The sequence below is a fragment of the Dermochelys coriacea genome, chromosome 3 (genome assembly GCF_009764565.3).
Source record: "Dermochelys coriacea isolate rDerCor1 chromosome 3, rDerCor1.pri.v4, whole genome shotgun sequence".
Taxonomy (NCBI): Eukaryota; Metazoa; Chordata; order Testudines; family Dermochelyidae; genus Dermochelys; species Dermochelys coriacea.
In genome coordinates this window covers 152,839,627-152,856,634 of record NC_050070.1, presented here as the reverse complement: position 1 = coordinate 152,856,634, position 17,008 = coordinate 152,839,627, and the positions used below count along the sequence as shown (strand labels likewise).

General features: G+C 43.6%; 1 protein-coding gene across 1 annotated transcript in view; it reads right to left on the bottom strand.

Moving 5' to 3' along the window:
- DNAH8 (dynein axonemal heavy chain 8) overlaps positions 1 to 17,008 on the bottom strand; it is a 617,537-nt gene that overhangs the window by 166,080 nt on the left and 434,449 nt on the right. Inside the window, exons 53-54 of the mRNA XM_043511607.1 lie at positions 15,777 to 16,014; positions 13,968 to 14,110 (exon numbers count right to left, since the gene is read on the bottom strand). Coding sequence (XP_043367542.1) covers positions 13,968 to 14,110; positions 15,777 to 16,014 — 381 coding nt within the window. The remainder of the gene's footprint in view (positions 1 to 13,967; positions 14,111 to 15,776; positions 16,015 to 17,008) is intronic.

The following is a 17,008-nucleotide window of genomic DNA, read 5'->3' as shown; positions in this document are numbered from 1 at the left end:
AACTGGAGTGTCTAAGGGAATTGCTTGTGTGACGTGTGGTTAGCCAGTGGGCTAAAACCAAAGTCTTCTCTGTTTGGATGGTTTGGTTTGCCATGGTGTGCACAGAAACCCCAGCCTTGAGCTGTAACTGCCCTGCTTTAAGCTATTTGTCCTGAATGGGCACACTCAGTTGAGTTCCACCAGAACCAGCCTCGTTACAGGGAGTGTGTGTGTGTGTGACAGAGAGAGTGTGTTGGGGGAGTGTGTGTGTGTGCGAGAGTATGTTGGAGAAGTGTGTGTGTGAGAAGGAGTGTTGGGGGAGTGTGTGTGCACATGTGTGTGTGTGTGTGTGAGAGAGAGTGTGTATGTGTGTGTTAGGGGGAGTGTGTGTGAGAGAAAGTGTGTATGTTGGGGGCAGGAGTGTGTGTGTGTGTGTGTTCGGGTGGAATGTGGGGAGTGTACCTGAGTGTGTCAGTACACTGTCTCTTTAAGCAGAACATTCAGGAGCCTCAACAGCAGTGGAGGCAGCACCCACTCTCAACCCCGAGGCAACAGCACAGACATGCTCCTCCTGACCCCCACCACAGCTCAGCAGAGACCAGGTACACTGATGGGGACAGGGGGACACCCCAACGTCAATGTCTCCACCCCCCCGGCTTTGCACAGCAAATAGGAAGCAAGCTCCAGGTCTCGAGTAGCTTGGCCAGGGGCAGCTCCATGGGCTTCAGAGAAGGTATCTGGCTGGTCCAGCTGACCCCCGACCCCCTGCAGCTTGGTCCATCTGCCCTCTCCAGACACTGATAAAAAGCAATAACCTTAATGTTAGCTAATGAACTATGTAGGGCTCATCAGGCCCATAAACTTGTAGACATAAAAATAAATGTTGTTCCTTGGCTATGACTACTGAACTCATAGCAGGGATGTAAAATTGTGGGAGCTGCTGCTAGAAGAAAGGAAATTATTGTACAATAAATTTTCCATTCTGAAGCCCAACATTTCCCACAAGTCTGTTGTGTGTGGGATATAACAAATAGTGAAATGTAAGTACAGAGGAACCAAAAAACAGACTGAGATAAAGAATTCTCTACCTGAAAGTAAATGCCTGAAGAACAAGTTATTTTTTGATCACAGTATACAGCTCCTTCCTTCAGAAGAAAGCCTCTGCAGAGAATATGAAATCCACCTTATAAGGTTTAATAAAGGTATTGATAGACGCCATCTTGCTGCCATGAAAATTTCCTTAGTTGAAGCACATGCTCTTTCTGTTCATGATGTGGCTAGAATACATTAGTACAATAGGCTCTGATTCCTTCAGGAATATGTTTCACATTATTCGAACAAGCCAGAGAAAGCATGGATGCCTGAAGACCTTGGCACTTCTGGTGAAAAGGAACAAACAAGAAGCATGATCTTCTTCTTAAACTGGTACACTTGAGGTAGATCTTCAGTGCTCTACATACATTCAGATTATGCCATGGCTTTACGGTAGCATATTGTGGATTTGGACAGAATAGTGGGAAGATAAGTTCTGGCCTGGAAAGAGGAATTCACTTTTGGTAAGAAAGATTCTGGAGTCCTTAGAACCTGCATATACAGAGCTGCTAACTCCATAAGCCATCTAATGGATGTGCCAAGAGGCAGGTTTTGACAGATAAATAGAGTGGTGTAACTCTTAACAGTTTAAAGTAATAGGTGATTAGGGTTTTTTGCACCAGTAATAGATCCCACTTAAGAAAGACTGACTAGTCCCTTGGCCAGACTAATCTGGCTGCTCTGAGAAATCTTGAGATTTGAAGATTTTCAGATAAGGAACCAGAGGACTCTGAATATAAGACACTGCTGTGGCTGACACCTGACATGCTCTGGTGCTGGGCCAAAGTCCCTTGTCTAGAAAGAAAATCGGGAATCACTAGAATTCCAGGGACTGTTGAGGTTTCTGGCTTTGTTTAGTTTTTGACAACATAAGATCAACCTTGACCAACCAGAGTAGTAGGACTTAAGCGCTGAAGTTTGTCTGAAGGCCAATAGAGTCCCAATCACTTTGGAGGATAACCGCAGTATAATTATTGCTTCCCTCCCAATAGCCATGCTGCCAGTTGGAAATGGCCTGGATTTGGATGGAGAATGGGACCTTGGTGAAGGATGTGCAGTCTCACTGGTAGATGCACTGGAGATTCCAGTGCCAAGTCTACTAGATTAGAAAAACATGGTCTCCGCAGCTAGTGTGGAGCCAGAACTATCACCTTTGCTTGCTTTTGCCTTATCTTCTCAACCACTTTCCCTAGAAGTGGAAGAGGTGGAAATGTGTAGAGCAAGTCCTTTGGCCACCTGTGTACATCTATCCCTAGTGACTTGATAACTGTTTTTCTGATCAAGCATTGTGCCAGCTTTCTGCTCTTCCAACTTGTAAATAGAATGAGTGCCAGGAGGCTGAATCTCTGTGAGATCAGGTTGAAGACTTCCTAATTCAAATACCATTCTGAGTTGTTGACTAAGCATGTGCTAAACTAATCTGCATTCAGATTTCCTTCATATGTATTGCTCTTATGGAAGCCAGGTTCTCCTCTGCCCATTCTATTATCTCCCTCACTTCCAAGTGCAGGACTAAGCTCTGAGTTCCTCCTTGGTTGTTGATGTATGCTACTGTCATGATATTTTCTGACTGGAGCAGAATGTGATCCCCCCAAAGGTGGCTTTGGAACCTTTGGAGGATTTTCTTCATCACTTTGAAGTTGAAGAAGTGGATGCTCTTGTTCCTGTCTCTGGAGGTCCACATGCTTTGCATTGTGTTGTGTGCCAGTTATGCTCCCTAGCACAGCAGGTTGGCATCTGCTGTATATACTTCATGATCTGGATGGCAGATAGGAAGACCACTGTGGATATTCCCTGGGATTGTCAAACTCAGAGATTTGAGTACCTGGTTTGGAATCAGCACCCGATCTTGCATGTGTTCTGGTGAGTGGTTCCACACAGAATTGCTTGAGATGGGTGACTGGATGACCACTTGTCTATGCTTGAGAGAGACAATTCTGAGAAGTAGGATATTCTGTCTCCTGGACTCAGACTGAGCCAGAGGCATAGTCTTTTGTTGTCATAGTTAGCTCTTAGAGGTACTGCTGACACCTCTGGTTTTGTGGCTTGATCCACTGTTCCAGGATTTTCCTCTAATGTACTTGCATTCTTTCTTTGGTACTTCTGTGAAGAAGACAGACAAAAGGAGCATTTGTGTTTGCAGTTGGACGTGCAGTCCCTTCTTGATGCACGGCATGGAGATCTGAGGGACTGCTTTTGTTTGGATGCATTGTCTGGCACTATCTTATCTAATATTTCTCCAAATAGAAATTAATCTGTAAATTAGGAGGTATGTCAGATTTGTTTGAAATAGGCAGCCACCATCCAGAGCTGTAAACGGGTGTGACATCTGGCTACTAAGCTGGATGCCATTACCATGTCTGAAAATCTCATTGTGTCTAATGAGGCACCTGAGACAAAAGCAGTTGACAAAAATATTTTCTTAAGGCTAGACCAGAAGTCAGAGTGATCCTTGTCATCCAGGGCCTTTAGGCCACCCAGCTAGGACATCATAGTACTGGCAAAGCAGGTAGTGGCTAGGATTTCTCTGAGAGTGGTAAAGCCTCAAAATCTCTCAAAAATTTTAACAGGGCGGGTAATTAATCACTGGAATAACTTATAAAGTGTTGTGGTATATTCTCATCACTAGCAATTTTTTAAATCAAGATTGGATGGTTTTCTAAAAGATATGCCCTAGTTCAAACAGAAATTATTCTGAAGACATTCTATGGCCTCTGTTATGCAAGAGGTCAGATTAGATTATTACAGTGTCCCTTATGGCATTAAAATCTATAAATCCTGTGGGAGGCTTCCACCTTTCTAACTGTTGTGTCCTTGAGAAAATTCCCTTCCAATGGGATTATAATATTCTTCATAAATGATACCAATGCAGCATCTACATTGGATAGTTCTGTGATATCATTTGTTGTCTCTTGCATTTTATAAAATCTAAATGCATGTCTAATTATAAGCTTTCCTTTGTCAGGACTTTCCCATTCATTTCTGGTTACATCTTCAATGGAAGGGTGCAGAGGAGCTGCGGGCTCAGTCTGATAGACTGCTGACATTTTGCAGGCAAATATTTCCCCTTTGGGTTCTGAGCTGATACCTAGTTATCTGATTGATTCTGTATAGCAGATGTCATTATCCTGCACAATAGTAACACATTTGTTAGGGGGAAAAAGCTTTCCTGATTTTTCTCCTTCTCCGAAGAGCATGAAGCAGAAAGTTCTCCCTTGTCAGTAGAGAGGGAGCCTAAGTCAGAGAACAAATATTACTTACAGTATATACATGTTTTTGTTCACTTTTTGTTCTTCCTGTGTTTTTAAGCTCTTTTCCCCTGTTTCGAAGGGGTCCCTGTGAGGTGGGATCTCTTGTAGTCTTTTTTATCAAGGGACTTGATCCCTCTGGATATGTCTCCCTCTGTGTTCTCCCCCTCTGACTCGGAGTCCCACTGCTTGTGGGATGGAGTCTCTGCATAAGACTCTCCCAACTCATAGTAGGAAAAAGGAGACCTGGGTAGGAGGCCTGCTTCTTTCCCCAGAGAGCTGAGAACCTTCTTTATTATGTATTTATAAGGAAGTTTGGTTCCCCTATTATGGGCTTTTCCTTCTGGCCTGGGTTTTTTGTGAGACATACACCCTGAGCTGGCCAGATGATGTCATCCTCATCATTAGACACTCTGCCCAAAATGATCAGAAGTTCCTGATCAGGTTTTTGTGTGTTGGAGTTGCTGCTTCACAGGGGAAGGTATGACTCAACACATCCATCCAACTCTAAGCCCCATGCCCTGGCACTGAGAAAATCAGCTGGCTGAGACAGGCAGAACATAATTCACCCTTTGAAGAGCCTGCAAAAGCTGCCTCACATTTAGAACATTGTTTTGATTTAGCCTGATGTGTGCTGAGGAGGCACGGCAGCAGTGAATACAGGTGGCTGAACCTTATGCTGCTAATTACCTGATTTAAAGAAGGAAGAGGAGGAGGAAGAAGAGAGATTTTTAATTGCTCACTACTGCCTGAAAATGTAATAAAATCAAAGTTGGTAAAAAAAAGCTTGGGAGGAAAGAAAACTGTCACTGACTGTTGCTGTGAAGACAGGTGATCTGGAGGACTGCTTGAGATGGAGTAATAGCTAATCCCAGGGACATGCTGCAATACTAAAATGCCTCCTGAAACTGCAAAAGGGGATGCAGGGGACAGCCTATGCATCACAGAAAAATGGGAGATGCTGGGCTGTAAAAATCCCCTTCTGAAAGGATCATCATTATTGTCTGTTATTTGTATTACAGTGGTGCTTACAGTTGGGGGCCCTACTGTACTTGATACTGTACAAACATCTAGGAAGAGAGAGTCTCTTTTTGGAAGAGCTTTCAATCTAACAGATACAACAAACAAAAGGTGAGAGAAAGAAAAGTTTATTATCCTCATTTTGCACATGGGGAATTAAGGCACAAAGAGATTAAGTAACTTGCCGAGGGTAATATAGAAAGTCTCTGGCAGAGTCAAGAACTGTACCCATATCTGCTACGTCACAGTCCACTGCTTTAGCCACAAGACCATGCTTCCTACTTGTAGCAAGGGAGACCCCCATTGCAACGAACTTTGGGATAACTTTGATGGTTTACTTAGACTACTGAATTCTGTAATACATTTTGCTTGTTTGGGCAATTGCTATCCCTTGCCTTGGGTTTTCCTAATTTAATCTATTTATTCAGTCTTTTGGGTAAGGATTAGGCTGAACAGGTGTGAAGTCCTTTTGGGATTGAGATTTTATACAGTTATTTAATTAGGAATTTGATTGAAACATTTAAATGACTGTCTTCACTCATCGCCAGTGGCACCTCCTCCTGGCTGTTCTGTGGATTAGCTCTTGTCATAAATATAAAGGGAAGGGTAAACACCTTTAAAATCCCTCCTGGCCAGAGGAAAAACCCTTTCACCTGTAAAGGGTTAAGAAGCTAGGATAACCTCGCTGGCACCTGACCAAAATTACCAATGAGGAGACAAGATACTTTCAAAAGCTGGGGGGGAGGGGGAGAAACAAAGGCTCTTTCTGTCTGTGTGATGCTTTTGCCGGGGACAGAACAGGAATGGAGTCTTAGAATTTAGTAAGTAATCTAGCTAGATATGCGTTAGATTCTGTTTTCTTTAAATGGCTGAGAAAATAAGCTGTGCTGAATGGAATGTAGATTCCTGGTTTTGTTTCTTTTTGTAACTTAAGGTTTTGCCTAGAGGGATTCTCTATGTTTTGAATCTGATTACCCTATAAGGTAGTTACCATCCTGATTTTACAGAGGTGACTCTTTTTTTACTTCTATTAAAATTCTTCTTTTAAGAATCTGATTGTTTTTTCATTGTTCTTAAGATTCAAGGGTTTGGGACTGTGTTCACCTATGCAAATTGGTGAGGATTTTTTATCAAACCTTCCCCAGGAAAGGGGGTGAAGGATTTTGGGGGGAAAAACGTTTCCAAATGGGCTCTTTCCCAGTTATATTCCTGTCAGACGTTTGGTGGTGGCAGCAATAAAGTACAAGGGCAAAAGGTAAAATAGTTTGTACCTTGGGGAAGTTTTAACCTAAGCTGGTAAAAGTAAGCTTAGGAGGTTTTCATGCAGGTCCCCACATCTGTACCCTAGAGTTCAGAGTGGGGAAGGAACCTTGACATGGTGGCAGAGCGGTGGGATTAACTTGAAATAATTTTGAGATCAATGTGAGATTTTTTGAAACAGAAACACAGATTTTAAAAGGAAATTTTTTTTTCCTTTGGGTTGTTGGAAAGCAGGTTTTAAGCTGAAAGCAGTTAGAGTTTATTTTTTTCTCGGCTTGGGGGCCAGAGCAGAGACAAAAGGGAACTGTTTTTTGTGAGCTGGAGTTTTCTTTACTAAAGGCAGGGTAGTTAACCTCCTGCAGGGAAATTCACAAGTCTTCACAGCCTGAAGAAGTTTTTTTTACCTAAGAGTAACTAGAGGGGTTTTCTGCCTATTTGCCTGGAGACAAAGGTGTTAGGGGTTTTATTTTTTGGGTTTTGTTTTGTTTTTTTTTAGGATTTTTCTGTAGGCTGACAATCACTATCAGAGAATATAGGTATCATATTACAGCACAACAAAATTTTACAAGCTAAGATTTTTTTTGTTTGTTTGTTTTATTTCTAACTCTCAGGTGTAAAGTTAGTTAAAAACAGAGAGGCAAAGATGACAGAAACCAAGACACAACACAAACTGGAGTTAGCCAGACTGGAGGCAGTGAAAGAGGCAGAAAAAGCCCTGGAAGCTGCCCACAGGAGAGAAATAGAGGTAGAAAAGAACCAAGAGGCTGCCCACAGGAGAGCTATGGAGGAAAGGGCCAAAGAACTGGAGGAGACGGAAAAAGAGAGGAAGCATGCGGAGGAGGAAAAGGAAAAAGAGAGGAAGCATGCTCTGGAGATGGAGAAGGCAAAGGCTCAGCAGAATATACCAACAAACCCTAGCAATCCTTCTCCAGGTACCACTTCCATCCCAGAAAGTTCCCCACCTATAAGGCAGGCGATGATACCGAAGCCTTCTTAGAAAACTTTGAAAGGGCCTGCCTTGGGTACAACATCTCTACAGACCAATACATGAGCCCGCAGTTCAGTGGACCCTTAGCTGAGGTGGCGGCTGAAATGCCTAAGGAATACATGAACAAGTATGAACTGTTTAAAACCAAGGCGAGAGTCAGAATGGGACTAACACCCGAGCATTCCCGTCAGTGGTTCAGAGCCCTAAGGTGGAAACCAGATGTGTCATTTACCCGACATGCCTACCACATTGTGAAACATTGGGATGATTGGACATCAGGAGCAAGTGTTAGACCTCCATCAGATTTGCCCTTCCTAATGCAAATGGAGCAGTTCTTAGAGGGTGTTCCTGAGGAAATAGAAAGATACATCCTAGATGGGAAGCCCAAAACTGTAATCGAGGCGGGGGAGATTGGAGCCAAATGGGTGGAGGTGGCAGAGAAGAAAAAAACTGATCGCAGTTGGAGCAGATACCAGAAGGGACAACCTCAAACCACACCCTACTACCGGGGGCAGCCCAAGGCCACACCTCCCCCCCCAAGGAACCCGCCAGACACCTTTTCATCCCGCCACACTGTTCTCCAGCAACCCACCTCGCCCCATTGACCCGTCAGCTGGACGATGTTTTAAATGTAACGAGCCGGGGCACGTAAAGGCCAACTGCCCCAATAACTCCAACAGATTACAGTTCTGGTATGATTCCAGTACAATGAGGTCCTCAGGCCCAGATATCTCCCAGATACCCTTGGAGCGGAGGGAAACTGAGTGTGGGCGGGAAGAAGGTCACCGCATGGAGTGTCGGCTATCCATGCTTCCCTAGTGGACCTCAATTTAATCAACCCAGAGATCCAAGTGACAACTCAACCTTTCAAGTCCAACTCTTTCAATTTGCCTACAGCTAACTTGCCTGTCCAGTACAAGGGCTGGTCAGGAACGTGGACTTTTGCAGTCTATGATGATTATCCCATCCCCATGCTGTTGGGGGAAGACTTGGCCAATCGTGTGAAGCTAGCCAAGAGGGTGGGAATGGTAACCTGCAGCCAAGCTAAACCAGCCGTCATGCCTAGCTCTGTTCTGTAAACTTCTACCCGTACCCAGTCAGAGATGATGGACCCGGAGCCCAGGCCAGAGTCTGCAACAGCAGTAGTGGATCCAGTCCCAGAGACCCAGACAGAGACAGTCCCAGGTCCAGAACCAGCAGAACAACTAGCATCAGACCCATTGCCAGCACTGAACCCAGTATTTGCAACCCCAACACCAGAGGGCCCCACCGAACCTGAACCGGCAGCAGCTGATAACCCTACACAAGAGGCTCAGCCAGAGCCTGAACCCCAACATAGTGCACCAGCAGAGAGCGGTTCACAGTCAACGGAAACAAACCCATCTCCTACATTGCTTCCGGAGGGACCAAGCATAAGTCCACAATCTAATGAGGAACTGATGTCTCCAGCATCAAGGGAACAGTTCCAGACCGAACAGGAAGCAGATGAAAGCATCCAGAGAGCTTGGACGGTGGCACGGAGCAACCCACTGCCTCTCAGCTCTTCTAATCGATCCAGGTTTGTTGTAGAAAGAGGACTTTTATACAAGGAAACTCTTTCCGGTGGACACCAGGAAGACTGGCATCCTCAGAGACAGTTGGTAGTTCCAACTAAGTACCGGGCCAAGCTCTTGAGCTTAGCCCACGATCATCCTAGTGGCCATTCTGAGGTGAACAGGACCAAAAACCGTTTGGGGAGGTCATTCCACTGGAAGGGAATGGGCAAGGATGTTTCTACCTATGTCCGGTCTTGTGAGGTATGCCAAAGAGTGGGAAAATCAAAAGACCAGGTCAAAGCCCCTCTGCAGCCATTCCCCATCATTGAAGTTCCATTTCAGCGAGTAGCTGTGGATATTCTGGGTCCTTTTCCAAAAAAGACACCCAGAGGAAAGCAGTTCATACTGACTTTCATGGATTTTGTCACCCGATGGCCAGAAGCAGTAGCTCAAAGCAACACTAGGGCTAAAAGTGTGCGCCAGGCACTAGCACACATTTTTGCCAGGATAGATTGGCCCTCCGACATCCTCACAGATGCAGGAACTAATTTCCTGGCAGGAACTATAAAGCCTTTGGGAAGCTCATGGGGTGAATCACTTGGTTGCCACCCCTTACCATCATCAAACAAATGGCCTGGTGGAGAAATTTAATTGGACTTTGGCGGTCATGATACGTAAATTTGTAAATGAGCATTCCAATGATTGGGACCTAGTGTTGCAGCAGTTGCTCTTTGCCTACAGAGCTGTACCATGTCCTAGTTTAGGGTTTTCACCATTTGAACTTGTATATGGCCGCGAGGTTAAGGGACCATTACAGTTGGTGAAGCAGCAATTGGAGGGATTTACACCTTCTCCAGGAACTAAGATTCTGGACTTTGTAACCAACCTACAAAACACCCTCTGAACCTCTCTAGCCCTTGCTAAAGAACACCTACAGGATGCTCAAAAACAGCAAAAAGCCCGGTATGATAAACATGCCAGAGAGCGTTCCTTCAAAGTAGGGAACCAGGTCATGGTCTTAAAGGCGCTTCCGGCTCATAAAATGGAAGCATCATGGAAAGGGACATTCATGGTCCAGGAGCACCTGGGAGCTGTTAATTATCTCATAGCATTCCCCACCTCCAACTGAAAGCCTAAGGTATACCATATTAATTCTCTAAAGCCCTTTTATTCCAGAGAATTAAAGGTTTGTCAGTTTACAGCCCAGGGAGGAGATGACGCTGAGTGGCCTGAAGGTGTCTACTATGAAGGGAAAAGTGTTGGTGGCGTGGAAGAGGTGAACCTCTCCATGACCTTTGGGCATATGCAGCGACAGCAGATCCAGGAGCTGTGCACTAGCTATGCACTGACGTTTTCAGCCACCCCAGGACTGACTGAATGGGCATATCACTCCATTGACACAGGTAATGCTCACCCAATTAAACTCCAACCTTACCGGGTGTCTTCTCAAGCTAAAACTGCTATAGAATGGGAGATCCAGGATACGTTACAGATGGGTGTAATCCACCCTTCTGGCAGTGCATGGGCATCTCCAGTGGTTCTAGTTCCCAAACCAGATGGGGAAATACATTTTTGCATGGACTACCGTAAGCTAAATGCTATAACTCTCCCAGACAACTATCCAATGCCACGCACAGATGAACTATTAAAGAAACTGGGATGGGCCCAGTTCATCTCTACCTTGGACTTAACCAAGGGGTACTGGCAGGTATCACTAGATGAATCCGCCAAGGAAAGATCAGCTTTCACCACACATGTGAGGCTGTATGAATTTAATGTACTCCCTTTCGGGTTGTGGAATGCACCCGCCACCTTCCAAAGACTTGTAGATGGTCTCCTAGTGGGATTAGGAGAATATGCACTTGCCTACCTTGATGATGTGGCCATATTTTCAGATTCCTGGGCAGAACACCTGGAACATCTACAAAAAGTCTTCGAGCGCATAAGGGAGGCAGGACTAACTGTTAAGGCTAAGAAGTGTCAAAGAGGCCTAAACAGAGTGACTTACCTTGGACACCAGGTGGGTCAAGGAACTATTAACTCCTTACAGGCCAAAGTGGATGCTATCCAAAAGTGGCCTGTCCCAAAGTCAAAGAAACAGGTTCAATCCTTCTTAGGCTTGGCCGGTTATTACAGACTATTTGTACCACAATACAGCCAAATCGTTACCCCACTGACAGACCTAACCAAAAAGAAACAGCCAAATGCCGTTCAATGGACCCAAGAGTGTCAGAAGGCCTTTAACCAGCTTAAAGTGACACTCATGTCTGACCCTGTACTAAGGGCCCCAGACTTTGACAAACTGTTCCTAGTAACCACAGATGCGTCCGAGCATGGTGTGGGAGCAGTTTCAATGCAGGAAGGACCGGATCAAGAATTCCACCCTGTAGTGTTTCTCAGCAAGAAGCTGTCTGAGAGGGAAAGCAACTGGCCAGTCAGTGAAAAAGAATGTTACACCATTGTCTAAGCTCTGGAAAAGCTACGCCCATATGTCTGGGGACAGCGTTTCCACCTGCAAACCGACCATGCTGTGCTACAGTTGCTTCATACCACCATGGGAAATAACAAAAGACTTATTTGGTGGAGTTTAGCTCTCCAAGATTTTGATTTTGACATCCAACACATCTCGGGAGCTTCTAACAAAGTGGCTGATGCACTCTCCAGTGAAAGTTTCCCAGAATCAACTGGTTAAAATCGTCCTTGAGATGTGGAAAATATTGTTAGTCTTTATATACTTGGTAGTATACTTAGAGGTGCATGTGTCTTATTAACTCTGTTTTTTCCTAGAGCTCCAGGAAGAAATCACAGCCAGTGTTTCACCCTATCTGTGATTTGGGGGGCGTGTCATAAATATAAAGGGAAAGGTAAACACCTTTAAAATCCCTCCTGGCCAGAAGAAAAACCCTTTCACCTGTAAAGGGTTAAGAAGCTAGGATAACCTCGCTGGCACCTGACCAAAATTACCAATGAGGAGACAAGATACTTTCAAAAGCTGGAGGGGGGGGGAGAAACAAAGGCTCTTTCTGTCTGTGTGATGCTTTTGCCGGGGACAGAACAGGAATGGAGTCTTAGAACTTAGTAAGTAATCTAGCTAGATATGCGTTAGATTCTGTTTTGTTTAAATGGCTGAGAAAATAAGCTGTGCTGAATGGAATGTAGACTCTTGTTTTTGTCTCTTTTTGCAACTTAAGGTTTTGCCTAGAGGGATTCTCTATGTTTTGAATCTGATTATCCTGTAAGGTATTTACCATCCTGATTTTACAGAGGTGATTCTTTTTACTTTTTCTTCTAGGATGTGGGCTCCTAAGTCACTTAGGTTCCTTTGAAAATTTTACCCATGGTTATATATATGGCTTTACTCTGTATTTCCTTGTTATAATTTTGAGTTCGACATTGTCCTTTAACCTAAGCTGGTAAAAGTAAGCTTAGGAGGTTTTCATGCAGGTCCCCACATCTGTACCCTAGAGTTCAGAGTGGGGAAGTAACCTTGACAGCTCTCTTCCAGGTGTGACACCTCCTCTTGCGGTCTCTCCTTTCATTGTCCTCTCTGTCACTCTGTGGCCCCTTTCTCACTCCAGGAGCTGCAACCCTCCGGGCAGGTTATTATGGTGTTTCCCCTTCCAAGATGTAGAATCTCACTGTCCAGGCACTGCCACTCTGTCAGTGGCTGGTAGGAGTACACAGGCCCATGCACTTCTCCAGGTTCCAACCCAGAGACCCTGCAACATGCAGCCAAGGTCTGCTCCGTCCCCAGCTTTGCTGCTCTCTCCCTGTCTGCTTCCTATCTACCTTCCACAGGCTCTCTTCTCCATCTTTCTCCTGGGAACACTCTATCCTCAGGGCCATGCTCCCAGGGTTCTAACTCTTTCCCTTGGTTCCCTCCTTTCCTCTCTAATGCACAGACAACAACTGCAGATTTCCACACTGCCCCCATTTCTGTTACCAGCTTCCTGGCTTTATATTAGCCCAGCCCACACCTGTTCAGATGATCTTTGTCTTCCAATTAGGGGTTGCTTTTCTGCCCTAAGCCACTCATGTGTGGCATATTATCCTAATTGGCCCTCTCTCAACTTCCTTAACCCTTACAGGGCTGATGTGGAGTGAACAACCCATCACCGTGGCATTGGATCAATGCCTGGTTTATCTTTTTGTTATGAATTGCATGTACTATTTTTGCAAACCCTCAGAGTGTACGATAAGTGCATTTTACACATTGAAATTAAATAAACCATATTACTACTCCAAAGTTTTATTTATTTCCAGGTGTAGTTCAAGGTATTGATTTTGCTCTTGAAAGTTTTTTCTGGTTTAGATTGTTACTAAATGAGAAGCATTCTCTCCCTTTGTACTTTCATGACAGTTGGGATCAGCTATTGTTTTCCCATTGAAAGAACTTCAAAGGTGGTGGCAAGGTGTTTTTAGTGGATGTCTCTTGACTCTGAAATCCACCTTCCCAATTCATCTAAGAGAGCATTAGTCTGTTGATACTCAGAAACTGATGATAAAATCTCCTTTAGCCTTTTTCCTGAGAGGAAAAAATGGCAGGGAATATTTGGATTATATTTAACATTTTTTTTGAGTGTGTATGACTAATTCTATTGATCTTTTACACCATGAGCTTTATTTTAAGTGTATTATGTGGATGAAGAGACGCTTGTGAGGGGCAAATTTGTAGATAATGAAAATAATGTAAATACAATTAAATAAATGTACAACCTGACCAAATCTGAGTAGAGATAAAGAATATGAAGAGGGATTATCACATCCCTGTTTTATGACAGGAAGCCTCTTTATGTAACACCATTTTTATTAGCTTTGCAATTAAATAAGAAATAGTGTACTTACTTTGTGTTGCTTAGCAATTGTTTCTATCAAAAACTGAGTTCTGACATTGTCTACATTTGGAACCAGAATAGATGCATAATCTGGGATACTTTCTGTTGGATAAACATATTCCTGAACACTTTTATTCCAATGTTGCCAGTCACCTAAAGAGAGCAACAAATGGAGAATATAGTACCTAATAATACTCTGTCTGCATTTAGTAGCTCCATTAGTCAAAATATTGTGTTTTCTCCTCTCTGCAGTAAACCCAAAGACAGCTCAGCAGCAGGTAGTTCAGTAGCAGAAAGAGCTGTCTGGGGAGTCAAGTTGTCAGACTCAAAGAGAAACCTTTCTCTTCTATGCCTCCTACCAAGAGGATAAGAAAATGCAGGGTATGTAGGGAGGCTTCAAATTTATTCCATGTCTCTGCCACAAACCAAAAGGAGCTGGTGAGCTAACCAACTCTTTCTTCGTGCAGCAACTTGAAGCTATGATTGGAGAAAGGAATAACTTTTAAAATGCTACATTTTTAAATGTGTTCCCTACACTGTTGGGATAGGAGTTTGCAGCTGGGGTTGGTTAGCTTCTTGGTTCTTTGGTATTTCTATTTGTTGTCAATAGACAGAGCCTCACATAGCCCAACTGGTCTAAGATCTGATAAAATATTTTCTGGGTGAGGAATCATTCCAACAGATCTACTGTTTGTCTGCTTAACCAATTGGACCTCATGTTCAGGTTTCCTTTTGTATTTTTATGAAGGTGTTAGTGGCTGTCATCAAGAGGATCTTTCAGCTATAGAAGGTCACAACCCTCTTTAAAAGCTGATGGGTGTGATAACCACCCTCCTTCAGGCTCAATGGACGGAGCAATTATATACCCCTTACTAGAGGTGGATTAAGATTTATTGGGGCCCTACGCACAAAGAACATTTGGGCCCTCCACATCCTCCCTGTCATAGGGCCCCACCCTCTGTGCCTCCCCTTCCCACCATGGCCCTGCCTCCTGGCCTGTCCAAAAACTGGGTGGTGGTACGGAGCTGCCCAGGGAGCCCAGCACACTGTCAGGAGCCCCGCACCATCCACCTGCCGTGAGTGGTGTGCCATAGGGAGCATTTGTCCCTCACATGGTCCTCACAAAAGCAAATCAAGCCACTTTTATGCCTTTCTGTAACAGGGAAAACAGCCCTATGCATTCCACACTGCTGGAAACCTGGGGATTTTTTCCATAATACCTGGTGGATTTACCTACTAAATACTATAACCGATTAACCTAACTATACTACACTAAATACTATCTATAACTATGTATGCTACAGGAATTTTGAAATGCTGGTTAATCAAAGCAAATGCTAGTACTGCTAGCAAAAGTCTTTGACTCAAATGCATTGGGTGCACATACACCTACAGTGGAATGTATATGTGCACAATAAGTCAAAGGAGAACCAATGCCATTTATTTTAGAAAAAATGTAAAAGATAAAGTAAAATTAATCTAACAGAAATAACATCCTCAAAAATTACCTATACTGTAGACTAATTAAGGAACCTCAATAGAAAGAATCCATGAATACTAAATTAAAAACAAGAGGTATAAAAGTTATTACTAATCCAAAAAGATCTCAACTCCTTCCCACTGTATACCTCCACATACATAACTTGCATTCAGATTCCATAAAATTAGTGTGCCAATAGGGTCTTAGCAAGAAAGGAAAACTCTGACCATGTGACCAAATGATATGTAATTATAGAGTACTTTTATATTTCTAACCAACCTTATTTATTTGAAAAAAGTCATTAATTATCAAAAAGAATGTCAATGTGTTTTCTCTTACCATAATCAGTAACATGAAACTCATACATTGTTTGATTGGTGTTTTTAGGGATTTCTGGCAAATCTAATTTGCTATCATTTGCTCGAATGAAGGCTTCCAGTTTATCCCTGCTATCCAGCTCCAGAAGAGCACCTAAACTCCACATTAATCCAAAAGCAAACAATTTATGAAGATGTGCTGGAGATGAAATACCGCCTTCTTCCTTTGAGGGAATCAAACCCTCCAAAAGATCAATAGACTGGAAATATACAAAAAACAGCATTAAGAAAATACGACAGTCAGTTTTTAGCTTCATATATAATCAGACATTAAAAACTCATTTCGAAAACCAGTCAAGGTTGATAAAGGACAATGTCGAACTCAAAATTATAACAAGGAAATACAGAGTAAAGCCATATATATATATATAACCATGGGTAAAATTTTCAAAGGAACCTAAGTGACTTAGGAGCCTACATCTCATTTTCAAAAGTGACTTAAGTATTTAGGAGTCTGTCTCCCTGAAAATCAATCAGCTAGATTTTTAAAGGTATTTATGGGGACTAAATTCACAAAGAAATGTTGTCACCTAACTTTTAGGTGACTAGAAAAACACTGGGATTCACAAAGCCTGAGTTTGGCACCTAAGCTTCCTATACAATGTATGAGGAGAGACAGGCATCTCCGAATAGGATTCACAAAAGTCAGCATGCTATACAGCTCCGCGCCTAAGACAGGCCATGGGAGACTCCAAGCTAAAGGGTGTGTGCTAAGCCTCACCCTTCTCTTGGAGATGGGTACCTAAGGTCAGGCTGCAGAGAGGCACCTCCTCTGCTTGGGATTCTCAGCAGCAAAACCTGTCCTGGCTTTAGGCACCTATCCCATTTCAGCAAGAAGCCCAGGCAGACGAGGAGGAGGAGGAGGTGGTAGTGATGCCCATCTTATAACTTTTAACCCAGTGATTAGAGTACTCAGCAGGGATGTGAGAGATCCTTTGTTCAAGTCCCCCCTCTACCTGAGGGGCAGAAGAGAATTTACTAGGATCTGCTTCATTTGAGGTGAGTGTCCTAACTATTGCGCTATAGGTTATTCTGATATAGGGCTCCCCCATTCTTTCCTGTTGAAGCTGTTCCACTGTGGATACATAATAAAAGAATCATTGGCCCGTCATCTACAACCTATCCTGAAAAACGATCCCTCACTCTCACAGATCTTGAGAGACAGACCGCTCCTCACTTACAGACAGCCCCCCA